This window comes from Primulina tabacum, chromosome 7, assembly GCF_025594145.1.
Source record: "Primulina tabacum isolate GXHZ01 chromosome 7, ASM2559414v2, whole genome shotgun sequence".
NCBI lineage: Eukaryota > Viridiplantae > Streptophyta > Magnoliopsida > Lamiales > Gesneriaceae > Primulina > Primulina tabacum.
This window is the reverse complement of record NC_134556.1, coordinates 27598824-27619160: the sequence shown is the minus strand read 5'-3', so window position 1 is coordinate 27619160 and position 20337 is coordinate 27598824. Positions and strand designations below refer to the sequence as shown.

The window sequence follows — 20337 nt, the reverse complement described above, 5'->3', positions numbered from 1 at the left end:
TGCAATTTGAATCCGTTCACCGAAATTTATGTCCGTACTTTCCGACATCCATTCTGGAACTGATGTTCTGAACTAGTCAGTTTAACTGATCTTGAACTGGTTTGGTGAAATCAGTTGGCTCGTCAGCTCAACTGATTTCACTGCTTCAGTTGAACTGGTCAGCTAGGCTCTTCATCAGTTGAGCTCTTCGTCAGCTAGCTAGGCTTCTGAAGGTCTTCTGTTGAACCACCTATCAGCTGGACAATCAGTTGAACTGGTCTTTGACATGTCAGTTGAACTGATTCAGTTTGGGCAATCAGTTAGTGCTTTCAGTTTGCGTCTCAATAGCTTCAGTTTTAGGCTCGATAACTAATCAGTTCGAATCCTGATCAGTTTCAGTTTCTGCACATTTAGGTAAAATCATTAAAAACAAAATAACAAGTTTCGTTAATATCGAAATCAAAATTGCGAACATGAAATGTTCTAACAAAGAGCATATTAATTCTTTGTTCAAAAAGTTGGTAGATGGCTTTGGAAACCACTGCTGCAAAAATCGTTCATTCTTCCCGAACACATATTCACTCTCTGGTTGTTTGCTCACTCCAAATTTGTCACTCAAGACAGACATGATTTTATCACAGATAAATCGTGCATGTTGTGCCAAGCATACAATGAATCGGTAAGCTACATTTATTTCAAATGAAAAATCTTGACGGGGGTTTGGAAGGGTATCCGTGAGTGGCTTAACAGGAACAAGCAAATGGTCTCTTCGAATGCGGTGTTGAAGGCGTTCTGATTGTATCAAGGTAACTCAATTATTAACCAGATGAGACATATTGCTGATGGTGCTACTATTTATTTACTTTGTAATGCAAGAAACAAAACAATGTTCGAAAATGAAAAACCCGATGTTGATGTGATAATTAATAATATAAAGATAATGTGCTTTCATTTTACCCTTAATGCCATAGATTTGTTTAAGCAAGATTGTATGTGATTCTATGTTGTTTACTTATTGTGTGCTTTACTTTGCTGTTTCCTGTCCTGAGAATGTCCAATGTAGTTACATGATTACTCACTTTTTTACCTATTTTACTGACAAGAAGCCAAAAACATGACTAGGAAGACTTCTTTGTTGGACTCGCAAATTAATTCGATAATTTTATTTTTTGAAGAGTACCGATAGGATGTTTACATTAAATGAACAATACCAAGTCCAATTTCTTGCAATGTAGAATGACGCATACTTTCAACCACGTACTTAAAAAATTCAATACAAAAGGTAACTAAAGTTGAGGAAAGAATTACAACAAAACATGTAAAGAAAGCAATCCATCCATATATGTATGTCCAATTTCTTGCAATGGAATGACATCTAGTTTCAACCACATCCTTAAAAAATTCAATACAAAAGGAAACGAAAGTTGAGGAAAGAATTACAGCAAAACATGTAAAGAAAGGCAAATCCATACATACATATATCCCTAACCCTTCTGTCATATTAAAAAGAATAAGAAAAGAGGGGGGGGGTATGCGGCGGGTGAAGTTTTCTCTTAATTTAAAACTCAATATTTCGTTCCCATACTACAAATTCATCAGGCCCCCTTAAGCTTTTCAAAGGAAGACCTCTCACACCCCATAAGAATAGAAAGTCTAATTACCATTGCACGTAGACTGCAAAAAGTGACTATGATTTTGCCGAAGGAGCACGAGGTGGGAGAGAAATGTAAACTCACTCTCGAATTTCCATTTAATACAAAGTAATTGAATCCCAGCATTTCCATGCTTTTAAGAACCTTGGACAGCTAGCTTCTGAAGATGATCAAGGAACACTTCAAGGCTAACATCATCGGTGAAGATGATGTCAGATCCAGGCGCCATCATCTCATTTGCATTACTATAGGTGGCAGATGGATTCAACTTAGCCAACAGGAATCTTGCCTGCCAAAATGGCATTCCGATTATTAGAAACACATGAAAGTATCATATTCAAGATAGCCGGTTTCTGAGAACAATTTTTCTGGCAACATCAAAATTTTTCACATGAAAACAACAGAAGGCATTCTACCTATAAGAAATAACTAGAGACATGCATAGAAAGGCATAACAAATTCTTATCATTGCAGTCATACTGGTCTATTCTATTTTCTCAATTCCTTCAAGACATACAGAAGGTTTTTTCTTGTTCATGTTTTAGGAGGCGTGGTTGGGTTTCGGAGGCGCCTTTCACTTCCTCAAGCTGCTACAGCAAAGCCAAACATGTTCTCTCCAGCTATCCAATATGAAAAGGTTGACACGTGCAAGGATTGAAGAGATGCATATTTTACGAGATCATGTTCACCAAGATTTTATATATAATGAAGATAATTTAGATGAATCCAATCCACGGGTGCCTCATTTATTCTAAAATGACTGCATTTTAAAGATAAGAACTGAGTTCCACAGCAAAAAAGCCCAAATATGAGAGGAGAATAACAACAAAACACTCCTGAGAGTAGAGTAAGGGCTACAGCATGTTCCCAGCTAAAATCCTAAAATGGTCAAGTTTGCTAGAAGCTAGGATTCACAAACATGTATTTGAGGACAACCAATTTGTTGGCCCGGACCAATATTTTAACTAACAGGTAAATGTATTGATACACAGACAGATCAGACCACACATTTAAACAAAATTTAAGGACAAAGGCTACCTGCGAGCCATGCTGATCACAAACTACAAGCCTTGGTGCAGGAAATCGATCGCGAAATTATCAACTGAGCATCATCATGTGGAGCTTGCAATAAGTGTGCAAAAGCCTATGACAAGGGAAAGGAGGTATATCTAATGAAAAATTTTCAAGATGTAAAAGAAACCAAAAAGATTCAATAGAAGAAACTATTTTCATAACCGCATATGGAGACCCAAAAAAAATAATACCCGGTTTCACAACAATCACATTCATAAAGCTGACACCCGCAAATGAAAGCACCAGCACTCCCAAAGAACAAAAAATCTTCACCATCAACAACTAGACCAACAAAAAGAAAAAAAAACACACCTCGTGCTCTGGCTGATTCTGGTATCCCATGTTTCTCCATTGAGCTATTGTCATTCCATGAAAAATAACTACACTAAAATATGCATCCAGCAAGAGAATACGATCAGCTCCAATTGATTGTACATCCAGCAAAACTGGTGCAGGGAGCGAATTGAAGGAATAAGATATCAAGGATGGTTGAATCATCACTGCAGCATTGCTCACAGTTTCTCGATTCAACAAAATGCGGAAATAAGCAGTCTCATCCGGACTATTATTGAACACCTAATATAAAAGCAAGAAAGAGAAACTACCAAATAAATGTGAAAGAACACTTTTATCACTAATAATGAAAAGAACGCCATAGGAAAATAAAAACCACGCAATCAATTTACCTGTACAAATTGTGATCTTCGCAGATTAAACATAAACTGAGGAAACAAAGAAAACCCAGGATTCAAGGTGAATGAGGATGGATCATCTTTACGATAATCACCAAATTTGGAACATAGGCGAATTAGACTCCGATCTATCCATCTTGTGGCATCAAATCCATCCTGAAAATCATGAACAAGATACACTAAGTAAAGTAAAAATGCAACATCATATTTGAAAGTACCAAACTTTTGGGATGATCTCACCCCAATATTAATTTAACAATGCCGCTTACTAACTGTGCTTATGCATAATTTGCTCTCAGCAGCATTTAGATAAAATGTATATAAAGTACAGATATATGTGCATACTACATAATTCACAGTTTAATGATGCAGTATTCTACAAAACTGTAGTGATACACCAGAAGCTGGGGATTTGTGTTTGCCACATTTATCTGATTTATCTACAGAGTACAATAATGTCAGTACCTCCATTTCCATTTTATAAGAAGCTAATCTAGCAGTTACCACAGCAGCAACTTCTTGATCAAAACCTTGCACCAAGTCCTGCAGGCACCAAAAAAAAAAATAGAATCAGCCTTTCAGAAAGCAACTTTCATAAATTTTGCTAGAGAAAACACCCCAAGATTATTTATTAAAGGAGAAAAAAAAACAAGGTAGGAAAACTAACGTGATATGATATCACAAGCCTATGTTGTACAGGAAGATGGATCCAAAGCGAATTGTGATTTTTCATTATACTCTGAACTTAATGAGACAATTAAAAGGCGCTACAAATTTGATTGAGTTGAATACAGAGACCAAAAACGGACAATATAGCAATTAAAGGCCTACATGTAAAACAGCCATGCATGTTTGAGAAATTATCAACTCTATTTTTTCTTTTCTTTTTTCTATTTAAGTTGTGTGAGTACTATCTTCAAGCTATGAGACAGAGCCTTCTGTGCATGACATGAGGTCTGGATCAACATATCGTTTGAATTCTCACAGGAAAAAAGATGTCCCATTCAATTTCTTTCAAACTTGCATTTCCAACAGAAAACACATAATAATAAAACCCAGAAACACCATCCAATGCAATAGAGTACACAACATTTTTTTGCATGTGTTTGTTGTCCTCTTTTTTTGGGTTGGGGTGGGAGTTTTTTTTTTTTTTTTTTTTTTGGGGGGGGGTTTTATTACAGAGCAAGCAAGAGATCAACAAAATATGAAGAAAATTTTTCTTAATAACATCCTGTTGAAAAATATATTTAAAATGTGTGTATTGAATATTTGAATGTTGAATATTTGAATGTTGAAAATAAGAGTTGTAAATATTGAAAATTAGTGTGTGATGATGTAGGTAATGATGTATTTTATTTTTGGATTATTTGTAAAGATTTCCTATAAATAGATCTATCATTTGTGAAGAAAATCACAATTGAGTAGAGAGAAAAATATTATAAAGTGTGTAGTTTGGTAAATTTTGAGAGTTTGAGATTTTTACTTTTTACCATAAATTTTTACTTTTTCACAACACGTTATCAGCACGAAGCTCTAAAAGTCCTACATACTTTTCCAAGCTCCAAACAGAAGAAAAAGGTAACAAAAATAATTATATTTATTTTACTGTTATTTATTTATTGTGTATTTATTTAATATACAATATAATGTTATTATTAGAAATAATAAAAATAAATTTTTCATAAACTTGTTATAAATCCTGGGAGGATGTTAAGACGACATCCCAGACTCCCGGTAAGGGATACGACAAGTATAAAAGCCTATAAGGTTTTTAAACAAAATAAATTATGACATTCATTATAATATTATGATATGATATACATAATTATTTAAACATGTCTAATATTATATATATCATATTATTATCATAAAATTATACAAATACATACCTTTATTTTTTTTGTACCCCAACGGTCATAAATGGTAAAAAACGGCTATTTTTTGCCCTATAAATATGATCTCACAAACACATTCCATCACTCCAACTTTCTCTTCTTCTCTAAAAATTATTCATCATCAAATTTTTCGAAGAAAAAAGAAGATGGCTTTCTCAAGGTTATTTTTAATTATTTTGGTTATCATACTCACGAGTCTTTTATTTATCGGAGAATATCCTCCTCGTGTGTTTTCTTTATTTTTACAAATACTTGTACTTGTTGTTTATCCGTTACTTTGTATTGCAATAATTATTAACTAATAAAATGCATCGTAATTTTTTAGTACCACCATGTCAAATTTAACAAAGCTCGAATTTGTTGCGCTCGACATCACGGGAAAGAATTATATGCCATGGACTCTAGATGTAGAAATGCATCTTGAGTCATTGGGTCTAAGCGAGACCATTAAAGAAAATGGCATATGCACGTCACAAGAAAAGGCAAGAGCCATGATATTTTTGCGTCGACATCTCGACGATGGATTGAAATGTGAATATCTGACTGAAAAAAATCCCATGGCTTTGTGGAAGGGATTAAAAGAAAGATTCGAACATATAAGAGAAGTTATACTTCCGACCGCCCGGGATGAATGGAATACATTGAGATTCCAAGACTTTAAAAAAGTCAGTGATTACAATTCGGCGATGTATAGAATAATCTCGCAATTAAAATTTTGTGGACATGAGGTCACAGAATCTGAGATGCTTGAAAAAACATTTTCCACGTTTCATGCATCAAATATTACTCTACAGCAACAATATAGAGTACGTGGATTCGCGAGATATTCTGAACTCATCGCCTGTCTTCTTGTGGCGGAAAAAAACAACGAGCTATTAATGAGAAATCATCAGTCCCGACCCACTGGATCAACAGCATTTCCAGAAGTAAATGCTGTAAGTAAAAATGAATTTAAACCTGAAAACCAAAATCAAATTCAAAGACAAGGTTTTGGTCGAGGTCGAGGTCGAGGTCGAGGTCGTGGACGTGGACGTGGACGTGGAATTGGCCGTGGTCGTGGTCAAGGCCGTGGTTTTGAAAATAATCGAGATAGTTATTTTTATAACTCATCTCAAAAGAACGTCTCAAACCATCCACAGAAAAGGCATCATGAGAATACAAGTGTTAATGAGAAGCACTCAAAAAGATATGAAAGTTCTTGTTACAGATGTGGTACTCCAGGACATTGGTCCAAAGTTTGTCGAGCCCCTGAGCACCTTTGTAAACTTTATAAAGAATCATTAAAGGGGAAAGAAAAGGAGACCAACTTCACTGAACGCAGTGACCGTTTGAGTGATTCAACTCATTTTGATGCTGGTGATTTTATGAATGATTTCTCTGGAAATGATCAATATGTTGGTGGGATAGAAATGAACAATATTGATGCTGCAGATTTTCTCAACGATTTCTCTGAAAATGAACAATATAATGGTAGAATATAAATGTACAATAATCTATTTTTCATGTATTCATAGAATAATGTTTTATTATAATTATGATTTGTGTTATATTTAAATATATATTGCAAGTAATTTATTTCATTGCATATTTTTTTGAAGTTCAAATATGGAAAATGCTATGAGCAAAGCTGAAGTTTGCATACCCGATAGTGGTACAACGCACATTATCCTCCGAGATAAAAGATATTTCTTGGAACTAAAACCAACAAAAACAACGGTGAATACAATATCAGGTCCTGTAGACTTGATTAAAGGATGTGGTAAAGCACAATTTTTGTTACCTAATGGTACAAAATTTTTGATCAATGATGCTTTATATTCACCACAATCGAAAAGAAATTTGTTGAGTTTTAATGATATATATTCCCATGGGTATGATACTCAAACAATGAATGAAGGGAATGAGAAATATATGTGTCTTATCACATATAAATCAGGAAAGAAATATGTGATTGAAAAACTACCAATGCTCCCTACTGGATTGCATTATACACATATAAGTCCCATTGAATCAAACATGGTAGTTGATAATTCTTCGATATTAACCAATTGGCATGATCGATTGGGACATCCTGGTTCAACAATGATGCGAAGAATTATAGAAAATACACATGGTCATCCACTGAAAGACCAGAAGATCTTTCAGAATAATAAGTTTCAATGTAAAGCATGTTCTCTTGGAAAACTTATTATAAGACCATCACCAGTCAAAATCCAAACTGAATCACCAATGTTTCTTGAACGTATTCAGGGTGATATTTGTGGACCAATCCATCCACCATGTGGACCATTCAGATACTTTATGGTATTGATTGATGCCTCCAGCAGATGGTCACATGTATGTTTATTATCAACTCGAAATGTTGCATTTGCAAGATTACTTGCTCAAATAATAAAATTGAGGAATCAATTTCCCGATTATACAATCAAGAAAATTAGACTTGATAATGCTGGTGAATTTACTTCCCAAACTTTCAATGATTATTGTATGTCTATGGGAATCATTGTTGAGCATCCTGTTGCTCATGTACATACACAGAATGGATTGGCTGAATCATTGATTAAACGTCTGCAAATGATTGCTAGACCAATGATAATGAAAACAAAGCTCCCTATTTCTATATGGGGACATGCAATTTTACACGCTGCTTCATTAATTCGCATCAGACCAAGTGCATATCATAAATACTCCCCATTGCAGCTTGCATTTGGTAAAGAACCAGACATTTCTCATCTGAGAATTTTTGGATGTATGGTGTATGTGCCTATTGCACCACCGCAACGAAAGAAAATGGGACCTCAAAGAAAGGTTGGAATTTATATCGGTTATGATAGTCCATCAATCATTCGATATATTGAACCTCAGACAGGCGACGTGTTCACAGCACGTTTTGCTGATTGTCATTTTAATGAGGAAATCTTCCCAATGTTAGGGGGAGAACAGAAACATACCGAAAAAGAAATTACATGGTATGTATCATCATTGTTACATCTGGATCCAAGAACAAAACAATGTGAAAAAGATGTACAACAAATTGTACACTTGCAAAGAATAGCAAATCAAATACCAGATGCATTTGCAGACACAAAAGGGGTAACTAAATCATATATACATGCTGCAAATGCCCCTGCTCGAATTGAAATTCCAAATAAACAAATGGAAGATACTCATGATGTCATTAAACGCCTGAAACGTGGAAGGCCAGTCGGTTCCAAGGATAAAAATCCTCGAAAAAGAAAATTCATAGAGAAACACGATGATCACAAAATAAAGAATGACGTTTCTGAATAAACACATGATGATCACAAAATAGAGAATGGTGTTCCTGAAGAAACACATGATGATGAAAATGTTCTGTCAGAACCACAAACTGACGAGAATCATGAAATCTCTATCAATTATATTAATACTGGAAAAATATGGAACCGAAAAGATATAGATGAAATTGATGATATATTTTCTTATAATGTGGCAATCGACATCATAAATGATAACGAAGATCATGAACCAAAATCTTTTGGTGAATGTAAAAATCGGCAGGATTGGATAAAATGGAAAGATGCCATCCAGGTTGAATTAAATTCGCTAAATAAACGTAATGTTTTTGGACCTATAGTCCTTACACCTGAAGGTGTAAAACCTGTTGGATACAAATGGGTTTTTATTCGAAAGCGAAATGAGAAAAATGAAATAGTAAGATATAAAGCTCGACTTGTTGCACAAGGTTTTTCTCAAAGGCCTGGAATTGATTATGAAGAAACGTATTCTCCTGTGATGGATGCAATTACGTTTCGGTATTTGATTAGCTTGGCGGTATCTGAAAATTTAGAAATGCGTCTTATGGATGTTGTTACAGCTTACTTATATGGATCACTTGATAGTAATATATATATGAAAATCCCTGAAGGATTTAAGATGCCTGAAGCACAAAGTTCAAAACCCAGGGAATGTTATTCTGTGAAATTACAAAGATCATTATATGGGTTAAAGCAATTAGGTCGAATGTGGTATAATCGACTAAGTGATCACTTGATGAAAAAGGGATATGTAAATAATTCAATATGCCCTTGTGTTTTCATTAAGAAAACAACATCCGGATGCGTAATTATTGCTGTATATGTTGATGATTTAAACATCATTGGAACGAATAAAGAAATTCAAGAAGTTGTGTCATACTTGAAGGAAGAATTTGAAATGAAGGATCTTGGAAAAACCAAGTATTGTCTGGGTTTACAAATTGAACAAAAAGAATGTGGAATGTTTGTTCACCAGACAAATTATACAGAAAAGATCCTTAAACGTTTTAATATGGATAAAGCAAATCCTTTAAGTACTCCAATGGTTGTTAGATCATTAAACATAGAAAAGGATCCATTCCGACCATGTGAAGATGATGAAGCTATTCTTGGTTCAGAAGTACCATATCTAAGTGCTATCGGTGCCCTTATGTATCTTACAAATTGTACGAGGCCCGATATATCTTTTGCCGTAAATTTGTTGGCAAGATTTAGCACATATCCAACAAAGAGACACTGGAACGGAATTAAACATATATTCCGTTATCTACGAGGAACGACAGACTTGGGACTTTTATATTCAAAAGATACTAATCCAAGTATAATTGGTTATGCTGATGCTGGATACTTATCTGATCCACACAAGGCACGTTCCCAAACTGGATATGTATTTACTCGTGGAGGCACTGCAATTTCTTGGCGTTCACAGAAACAAACGCTCGTAACAACTTCATCAAATCATGCCGAGATTATTGCACTACATGAAGCAAGTCGTGAATGTGTGTGGTTAAAATCAATGACCCAACATATCCAAATCTCATGCGGATTATCATTCGACGAGAAGCCTGTGATACTATATGAAAATAATGCTGCATGTGTTGCTCAAATGAAAGAAGGATACATAAAAAGCGACAGAACTAAACATATTCCTCCTAAGTTCTTCGCATTCACCAAGAAGCTTGAGAAGAATAAATGTATTGATATTCGTCACATTCAATCAAGTGAAAATTCATCAGATCTCTTCACAAAGGCGCTTCCTACGTCAATATTCAGAAAGCATATATATAATATTGGGATGCGCAATCTACGAAATTTGTGAAGAATTGTCGTGTCAACATGAGGGGGAGTTTACGTGACTGCACTCTTTTTCCCTTGCTATGGTTTTTATCCCAATGGGTTTTTCCTAGTAAGGTTTTTAACGAGGCAGTATAAAAACACGTAATGAAGACAATCATTATGATCATCATCACAAGGGGGAGTGTTGAAAAATATATTTAAAATGTGTGTATTGAATATTTGAATGTTGAATATTTGAATGTTGAAAATAAGAGTTGTAAATATTGAAAATTAGTGTGTGATGATGTAGGTAATGATGTATTTTATTTTTGGATTATTTGTAAAGATTTCCTATAAATAGATCTATCATTTGTGAAGAAAATCACAATTGAGTAGAGAGAAAAATATTATAAAGTGTGTAGTTTGGTAAATTTTGAGAGTTTGAGATTTTTACTTTTTACCATAAATTTTTACTTTTTCACAACACATCCATCAATTGTTTTAATAACAATAAAAAAGAAAAAAAAAAGGAACAGCCACGAAACATCCATTTAAAAACACGCTTATTTTATTGAAGATCTTTCTGAAAGTTGTACAAGAAAAAAAAATCACAGCAAATCAGATAGAAACAATTATTTATCGTACCTCATTGCCCACTGTACTATCTACCCATCGTCTAGTAACAGTAGTGACTCTTAGCCTCATCTGGCCATCAGGGCTCTGATAACTGCAACCAGAAGAGAGAGTTGACACAGAGGGTAGTGCAGTGGACAACATTGTTTCCAAGAAGGAAAGTACTTAAGATTCTTGACATACCTCGTAAGGAACTGGATGAATAATTGAGGATTTGTTCCTGAAGAATCAGACTTTTCGCTAGAAGAAACATCAAAGAAAACAGTTAAGCAAGTATTTCTGTCAAGTCCACACAATTTCCAAGCTGTAGTATTCCCCTCGCCGATAACTGTGTTGGCAACTGAAGGTCCTTTCTGTAACAGTTCCTCATCAGAAGTGGTAAATGATAGCAAGAATCTATTGAACTTGGAAAGAACAAACCTTCTCTAGTGATGAGCATGGCCCAATGATCCCTTGGATTTTTATATCCTTTGAACAGTTAATCTCAAGTGTGCCACTAAACACGAAGCAAATATAAGTGATATTTATTTTCATGATACAATCTCTTTGTCAAGATACACAAAACAATTAGATGAACGTCAAACAAAAAAAAAACGACATTGATCCTCGTCACAAAATTTGATGGTTCCTTTGTTCACAAGAAAAAGTAATAACGAAAGTGGAAACACTATCATATAAGATCCAAATTATACACATCAAGAACAAGCAAACCAAACAAAGGTTCCCCTTTTAAAAAAATACAGGGTCTATAAAATTCAAATAGAGAACTCATTTGATATAGCAGCTCAAATTCCAGTTAATGGTAAGAGATCAAAGATAAAAATAACAGAGATATTGAAATATAGCCTGAGGTTAAAAAGAAGGTGGCATCGCGACTACAATTTCAAAAGTTGCCTATGCATTACATTGACATATATTAATATGACAAGCCAATTGCAATTCATGCATATTTCTCTCTAGTATAAAACACTCAAGGCTAGAAGCTGTCAACTCTCAGTGAAGAAGGGTTCCAAGCTTTATTATGTTTTAAATCCAACCCAAAACATTAATAAAATATTCAGATATGGGTAACCTAATAAAGGAGATGTGTCCTTGAGCTAGCATTCTTGGATAAGGGTCAGCAACATTTCAAGAGGCTTCAAGAAAATTACATTCAGATATAAAAAGTGCTAGGAGTTAGCTGATCAGTAGCATTACATGGAAATAACTTCGGTACAAAGTAACACTCACACAAGAGATGGCTACACATTATCATAAAAAAAAATTCCAGTAATAAAGGAAAAACTCAAGTTATAGGTCTGTTAAATCTTATGGGCCTTGCTGTATCTGCTACTCCTACTGTGAACAAACTTTCAAAAAGTAACATAAAACAACCCCTAATAAGAAAATTTCGTGCATAGGCAAAGCCACAAATAAATAAGTTTACAAGAAAATGATCAACCTCTCGCATTGATAAATGCACTTCATCCTATTTGATTAGCGCTGACCAGCAAACCACCTTCACTGGCGAATATAGGTGTCTGCCTTTTTATTTTTGGGTTTTAAATGGTCTTAGATTGACACAGACCAGCCTCACAAATTTGTCTATATTTTTTTATTATTACCGCAAACCACTAGTTTTTCTTTCTTTTGATATTTCTACTTTTTCTTCCATATCAACATCATGCTACTAACTGGCTACAGTCTGTTTCTGGAAAAACATTATGTTGCAAACTGGCAGATGAATTTTGAATTTAAAATTTTCTGCACCTGATCTTTATTCAGGTTGTCCATACACCAAGAATGGCTTTACCGAAAAAAGAACAAAATCAAAACAAAAATACATGAAAGTAAAACGAGTTTTTAATTTCTAATTTCTTAAACTGACTTGAATGAGAGACCAAGACTCTGTTCTCCATCTTCAAAAACACGTTTGAATGAATTCTTGAAAACAGAGTGGCCAAAACTTTCAGCTAGCACAACGAGCCCACCACTATTTTCAATGGCAACCTTCATCTCAGCAATTCCAACCTGAAAAACTTATATCGTAAATTGATCAGTATAAAGGAGGGCTGTGATCGAAAATGAAGCAGATCTTTAAATCACTTTTCTGATGCCCCAAAAATCCTAAATGGGTCCAGAAACTGTATACAGGTCAATAATACAGAGGTCGGTCAAGTTTTTGGCACCCTAAATACTGGTCACAATAATTTTTTATGCTAGAAATATAATAAAGTCCTATGCTGTGTGATAATATCCGGGTGAATCGGGTGAGCAGTGTCGGGTCAATCCACCGGATTTGATAACAGTTTTTTGTTTAGGGAAATGAGCAAGAGATATAGCTTGTAACTAAGGTATATCTGTAAGCTATGGCTTCGACTGTAACCTGTAAACGAGGAAATGAACTTGTGAATGGGTGCCGGAGGAGTGTCCCGCGTGACCACTCCGATGCTTAAGTCAACAGGTGAAAGATAATGAAGATAACCAATTTAGCTCCTTTAGATAAATAAATGCTACTGGTGTAAATATATGTGTGAATATATGTGGTTGAATGTGTTTAATGCAAGAAGAACCTATTTATTTATAGGAAGGAAGATGATGACTTTTCCTTGTTTTCAGTGCCTACTTACCACTTGAAGCCTTAGATGTTGACTTCATGTCATGCCGCTTACTTTTCCATTGTATTAAATCAGTAGGATTTTGTCAGGAACAATTATCGAGACAAGATCTTACCCACTTAAACACTCGAGTGCGGTACTGTTATCGAGGCTTCCCGGGTAGTGAGTCATCCGGGAGCTTGTATGAGAGCCCGGACTTTTGATAACCCAGGGAAGAGATGTCCCGGGCATTCACCAACCCGGCTTCTGACAAATTCTTCATGCAGATTTACCCTGATTTGAGCTATCCATATAATATCCCGGGTCATCCATGACCCGGGCTCTAATGGGGATATCACCACCCATCCCTAAAATAGTCAGGCTAGAGTCACACTAGCTATCCCGATCATTCACGTTTGGACTCCATCAGAAAGATAACAATTTGTCTATAAAAGCATCGGGGCTTCATGTTTCCCAAAGATGGGATGAGATACCGGGGCCTCATGTTCCCCGTACTTCAAATAAGATGTCGGGGCCTCATGTCTCCCGGACTTAAAATAAGATGACGGGACCTCATGTCTCCCGGACTTAAGAATACTTTGTCGTTTAGTATTCTTGGGTAGTAGGGCTGATGTCATGATGACGTGTGCCCTAGACTTTAAACGTTCGAAAACGTTTCAAATTCCGAGAATCCGATCACTCTGATGCGCTTCAAATTCCGTGCGAGTCCTTTTATCTAACCGCACAATTTCCAAGATGTATCGTATCCGTCCGATTCATCTTTAGATCAATGGTTGAAATTAATCTTCTCTTGCTTATATATAATAACAAACCCTCTTCATTTTTCACGTTTTGAATTTCCAAAATTCTCTCAACTCTCTCAACTCCTTGAATCGCGCGGCGCTCCTCTTTTCCGGTGAATTCCAACCACCAATCCTCCCTTTAATCAACCTTCGTAAGTTTTCCTAACTTTTTCTTTAAATATGTCGAATTCCACCACCTCTACCACCGGAGCGAATGCGCGAGGCTCGCCTAGCTACGAGTCCACAGCGATGCGCTCCGATTCAACCCTCTCTCCTTCCTCGCAACACTTTTTTACTCAATCTTCTTCGAAACCTCAAACCAAAAAATCCAAACCTTCTTCTTTCGGCTCTTCCCACGCTCTAAGAAAGAGCAAGGGCAAGGGAAAGGGCAAGGGCAAAGCCCGGGCTTCATCCCTTCCTCAATCTGAGGACCCAGTTGTTCCTTGGTTCGCTTCAATGAGCAGCACCCTGCTCTCGAGAGCAGATGAGGAACTCCGGGCCCTGGGCTCTATTCCTTCTTCTTTCCCCATTCTAATTCTCAGCCCTTCTGATAGGGCTGATAGCCCTCATCCCGGCTTTACTACTTTCTTTCGGGACCAAGTTAGAAATAGTCTCCGTTCCCCATCCTTTCCTTCTATATACACTGCTAAATTTTTTGGTGTTCCTGTCAATCAGTTTCACCCTAATTCCTTTCGGATCATGGCCTCGACCTATATCCTTTTTAAAATGCACGACCTTCTCATCAATCCCCTCATCCTTCACTACTTTTTCATTTGCCGATTGGGAGATAATGCTTTCTCCCTGTCTGCCCGGCTTAAATCCAGATTCCTTGATAATATCCCTTCTTCTCAAAAAGGATGGAAAGGGCGTTTTTTCTATATCCGCCTTCCAGCCCCTCTCTCTTGTTTAACCGGGTTTCTCCCTTCTCTTCCTACACAACCTTCTTTACCCTTTCTCTGTCCTTTCTCCTCGGGTTTAGACACCCGGTAGCCCCTCTCTCTCCTCAAAACCTCCCTCTTCTGCTTCTGAGCCTCCTCCATATTGATATACTTTTCCGCCCGGGCCAACAGATCTTCAAAATGCCCGGGCGCTTTCTTGGTTATCGATCGAAAAAGTTCCCCTTCTCGTAAGCCTGAGTAAATGCAGTAATTTTTGTCTCGGGAGCACAAGAGGGATATTCAGAGCGACACGGTTGAACCTCCGGATATAAGTCCTCAAATTTTCTTTCGGGCTTTGTTTCACCTCAAAAAGATTGAAGGTAGTTTTCTTGTATTTTTTGCTGCTACTAAAGTGATGCAAGAATACCTTCTGGAAGTACTCGAAGGATTGTATACTCTGAGGGGCCAGTCCCTCAAACCATCTCTAGGCTGAGTCAACCAAAGTGGTTAGGAACACTTCGCACTTAATCTTGTCATCATAGCAGTGCAGCATGGCCATGTTTTCAAACCGGGACAAATGCTCCTCAAGGTCAGCACTGCCATCATAGTCCTTCATTTTGGCATATTTGAAATGCCGGGGCAGGAGTTCCCGGACAATGGCATCCACAAAGGGGCATCCTTTGGTGATTATCCTATCATGATTCTGACTTTCTATTTGCTTCTCCAGAATCCTCATCTTCTCCCTCAATTCTTCCAACTCCTCGGCCACAGTAGGAGACTTAGAACCGGCACTAGACTCCCTTTCTTCCATCCTCACTTCTTCCTCCCTCGCTTCTTGCTCTCGCTCCTGCTCCCCCTCAGGCTGTGTAGCATGATGAGAAGGGGTTTTTCTTGCAACGGTCTTCTCCACTGCATCGGATATAATTCAAGCCAAGTCTTCTGGGGACATAATAATAACAGGTGGAGGTCCTGTGGGCGGAGGACCACCTTGTCCAGAGGTAAGTGCATTATCTCCAAGAACCCGAGAAGTGTCTTGATTTGTCCTTCTTGTAGGAGCCATATCTACGTCTTGAGCTCAAGTTCCCACAGACGGCGCCAATGATGATATCCGGGTGAATCGGATGAGCAGTGTCGGGTCAATCCACCGGATTTGATAAGAGTTTTTTGTTTAGGGAAATGAGCAAGAGATATAGCTTGTAAGTAAGGTATATCTGTAAGCCATGGCTTCGACTGTAACTTGTAAACAAGAAAATGAACTCGTGAATGGGCGCCGGAGGGGTGTCCGGCGTGACCACTCCGATACTTAAGTAAACAGGTGAAAGATAATTAAAATAACCAGTGTAGCTCCTTTAGAGAAATAAATGTTACTTGTGTAAATATATGTGTGAATACATGTGGTTGAATGTGTTTAATGTAAGAAGAACCTGTTTTTTTTATATGAAGGAAGATGATAACTTTTCTTTATTTTCAGTGCCTACTTACCACTTGTAGGCTTGGATGTTGACTTCCTGTCATGCCGCCCTACTTTTCCATCGTATCACATCAGTAGGATTTTGTCAGGAACGATTATCGAGACAAGATCTTACCTACTTAAACACTCGAGTGCGGTACTGTTATCTAGGCTTCCCGGGTAGTGAGTTATCCGGGAGCTTGTATGAGAGCCCTGAGCTTTTGATAACCCGGGGAGGAGATGTCCAGGGCATTCACCTACCCGGCTTTTGACGAATTCTTTCTGAAGATTTACCCTAATTTGGGCTATCCATATAATATCCCGGGTCATCAATGACCTGGGCTCTAATGGGGGTATTGTGAAACATTTTCTCGTTTATCCATATTGGTAAATAACCTTGTGAAACAGAATACCCTAGATCTAACAAACGACAATCTTCCAACATAATAATAAGAAAAACAACATAAAAAAAGTACTTATGCCCAGCTCCATGGATCTACAATTCATCAACAATGTGCGTATAGAATGAAGTTAGAATTTATTTACTTTCCTTCTCGGCTTCTCCTTTACTCTAATTTTTTTCTTCGAAATTATCCTTCTCCTATACTCTAATTGAGCACAAGTGTAGATAACAATGGTGAACCAAACTATTTGAGCTGACAAGAACACACCTGATCAAGGGCAGAGGCAAATACATCCAATACATGCCCCTGATTGACCAGCTGTTTTCCAAGTTGCTCGTAGAATTGGACAGATTTCTTAAAAAAAGGTGCTGCATCCTTATCAAGATCCTTGTGGGAACGAACTGGATCAGACAAATCTTTAGATCCGATCTGCAATGAAAAATACCATGTATTTTCACTTACTCAATAGCTCAAATCAAGCAAACTAATAATGTCAAGCCTTAATACAAGACCGATTTTTTATAATAGCGAATATCAAAATAAATGATCATTTACGACTATGGACAAGAGTTTAAACAGATATCAGAAATACAGAAATCCTGGGTCACGCGACTGAACAGAAATACCATACACGCCTAACGAAAACAAAGAATATAGAAAAAATGTATAAATTGCTAAAATATGTTCCTGGTCTAATGATTTAATCACTCACACTTTTCAATCAAGATGTCTCAAAGTTTTAAATGCAAACTTAAGTTGAAAAGCAAAAATTTTTTCAAAATCCCAACACTTAGGGAAACATGGTGCAACTAGTAAATGCAAAATAAGTAGCAAGTGCAAGATCAATCAATATCAAGCACTAAAGGAATTGCGATTGATGATAGTAAATGGAAAATATTTCAAGGAATGTAACATGTTACGTGTTCTTAGGTAACAAATGAATTGCTTTTTTAGAGTAAACTACTGAGAAGTAAATTACAGAACTGATCTGAAATTAGTTGGGATTCAGAATCATTTGTTAGGGAATTCCAGGAACACTGAGACCACAGAGTCTATAAAATGTAGTGTTCCTTCTGCTGCATCAGCTCATGAATAGCTGAGTCTCAAAATTCAAAATATTCATCCAATAAATAGAAAATAAAATATATTTTATGCAGTGTGTCCAGTATGCAACCAAAATTACTCCGTAGAATCTCAGTGTAAATTCATATCACAGTCACAGTTGGCTAATCACAAACTTATATTGAGAAACAAGAACGAAAAAGGCTATATCACTGAACCGGTAAATGATGCTATAACAAAACAAACTACAACCTCCAATCTAAACATATAAAGTCTAAGGCTTTACCGCTCCTGGGCCTTCAGTACATGGACCTCCTACAAATGCGATAATTCGGCCACCGATACCTGTAGTGCATGCACCTAGTAATCCAGCCGCAACACTCAATGCAGCTCCTGTACACCTCGATGCCCTGTTTCCTGGTGCCACAGGCCATTGGTCTGTTCCCAACTCATCCAGCAACTACACCGCAAAAAAAAAAAAAAATACAGGGATCAAAATCTAATGCCCAAATTTCAACTGCCTCAAAACAATCAAACTTCTTATCGCAAAGTAAGAATCTTTTATTTCTGGTTCACAGTTAAAATTCAAACAGAGTCCACATATAAATAGAAACAAAATTTTCCACAATTATAAAGTAGTTAAATCACCGAATCAAATGAGTATTCACACTCAGAAGCGGGCAATAAAAAACGATTGATGCCAGCATTGGGAGTCGCTCCCGCCATAGGGCTCGGACCACCACCACCCATTGGTCTGATAGGTCTTCCACCAGGAGCCCCGAGTCCCAACTGCTCCAAGACCTGATCTTTTGTCAACTCCTTGGACCCTCTAAATACATAAATCTTGGACATCTCCGAAAACCCCAATTCATGCACCTGAACCTGTGTACCAAACGACACAAACCCAACCAACGCGTTATCCGGAAGAACCCCGATCGCTCGTTTCAGCGCGGATTTCGCAAAATCCAGCTCCTCCTCCAGCATGCACGTATCCAAAACAAACAAATAAATAGGGGAAGGGTTGAAATTCGGTAAATTCTGGTAGTTGGGGATTAAGTACTCGATTGTTGGGAAATTAGGGTACAATTCGGCAGGCATGTTCGTCTGCGATATCGACGAATATTGCTGCGGGAAATGATTCCTCTGGAAGCAAAAGGGGCAGATCCAAATCATGGCAGTGAAATCAACGCGGCAGAACGGGTTCAACACGGCGGTGCAAGTCTTGCATCGGAGAGGAGGATACGGGACCGCCTGCAGATCGACGTGAGGTCTGATTGGCTGGATCGTTGCGGCAATAGGAACCACGCATTTTGAAGCTTCGACTTTGGACCGCGGCCAGTTGAGCCATGTCATACGAACTCCTTCAATACCTTCGGGATCGCTTTGAGCATATTCCGGCGCCGCCATCAGTGAGAAGAGCTACGGAATTGGGATTCGAAATTGGGCGGTGTGTTTGACGATTTTTCGGGGAAAATTTTGCACTTGGGCGATCCCCGACAGCAGGAAGGGGGATCACAAGATCGAAGGAAGAGAGGGCAATCAAAAAATTTCAGTGTACGTTATATACACGTATATTTATATTTATTCAATATTATATAAGTTTAATCGAGTTTATATATGTACTAAGTAAGGACACTACTGTAGTTCAAGTCTTATTTGATAATTTTTTTTTTCCAAATGTATAATAAATAATTGAATATGAACTAAAAAAACAATTATTGGTTTTTTCATAATTAATTGATATAGCTAATAATAATTAATTGAAGTATATAAAATATTTGGCTTTTTTTTATAAAAATTTAGACTAATCAAGCTTTGAGAGTGCATTCTAATTATAAATTGGGACGATTATTTAAATATGATGATATTAGGTTTTTTAAAATTTATTATACTTTATAATAAGTTTTTGCATCAAGTCTCATAAAATTATTTAAATTTAGATAATATAGGACAAGTCATGTAGTTAAATTTGGATAAGATTAAGATATTTTTTGCATAATTTTCGGAAACGGGACTTTACGAGTGCTAAAAATATCAATTTGAGAAAATTAAAAACTTGTGTGAGACGATCTCAAGTGTCGTATTTTTTTAGACGGGTATCTTATTTGGTCATCATGAAAAAGTATTATTTTTTATGCTAAGAGTATTATTTGTTATTGTGAATATC

At 36.8% G+C, this 20337-nt stretch overlaps 1 protein-coding gene across 1 annotated transcript; it reads right to left on the bottom strand.

Moving 5' to 3' along the window:
- Positions 1-1296: 1296 nt before the first annotated feature.
- On the bottom strand, positions 1297-19729 carry LOC142551208 (protein transport protein SEC23 E-like). The gene is given in 13 exon segments (XM_075660307.1): positions 1297-1920; positions 2670-2723; positions 2725-2775; positions 3018-3281; positions 3392-3553; positions 3863-3940; positions 11010-11091; positions 11181-11350; positions 11418-11493; positions 12865-13007; positions 17376-17537; positions 18457-18630; positions 18819-19729. Coding segments are annotated over 13 exon segments (2328 nt in total). The 5' UTR covers positions 19578-19729; the 3' UTR covers positions 1297-1767.
- Between the last annotated feature and the right edge of the window lie 608 nt (positions 19730-20337).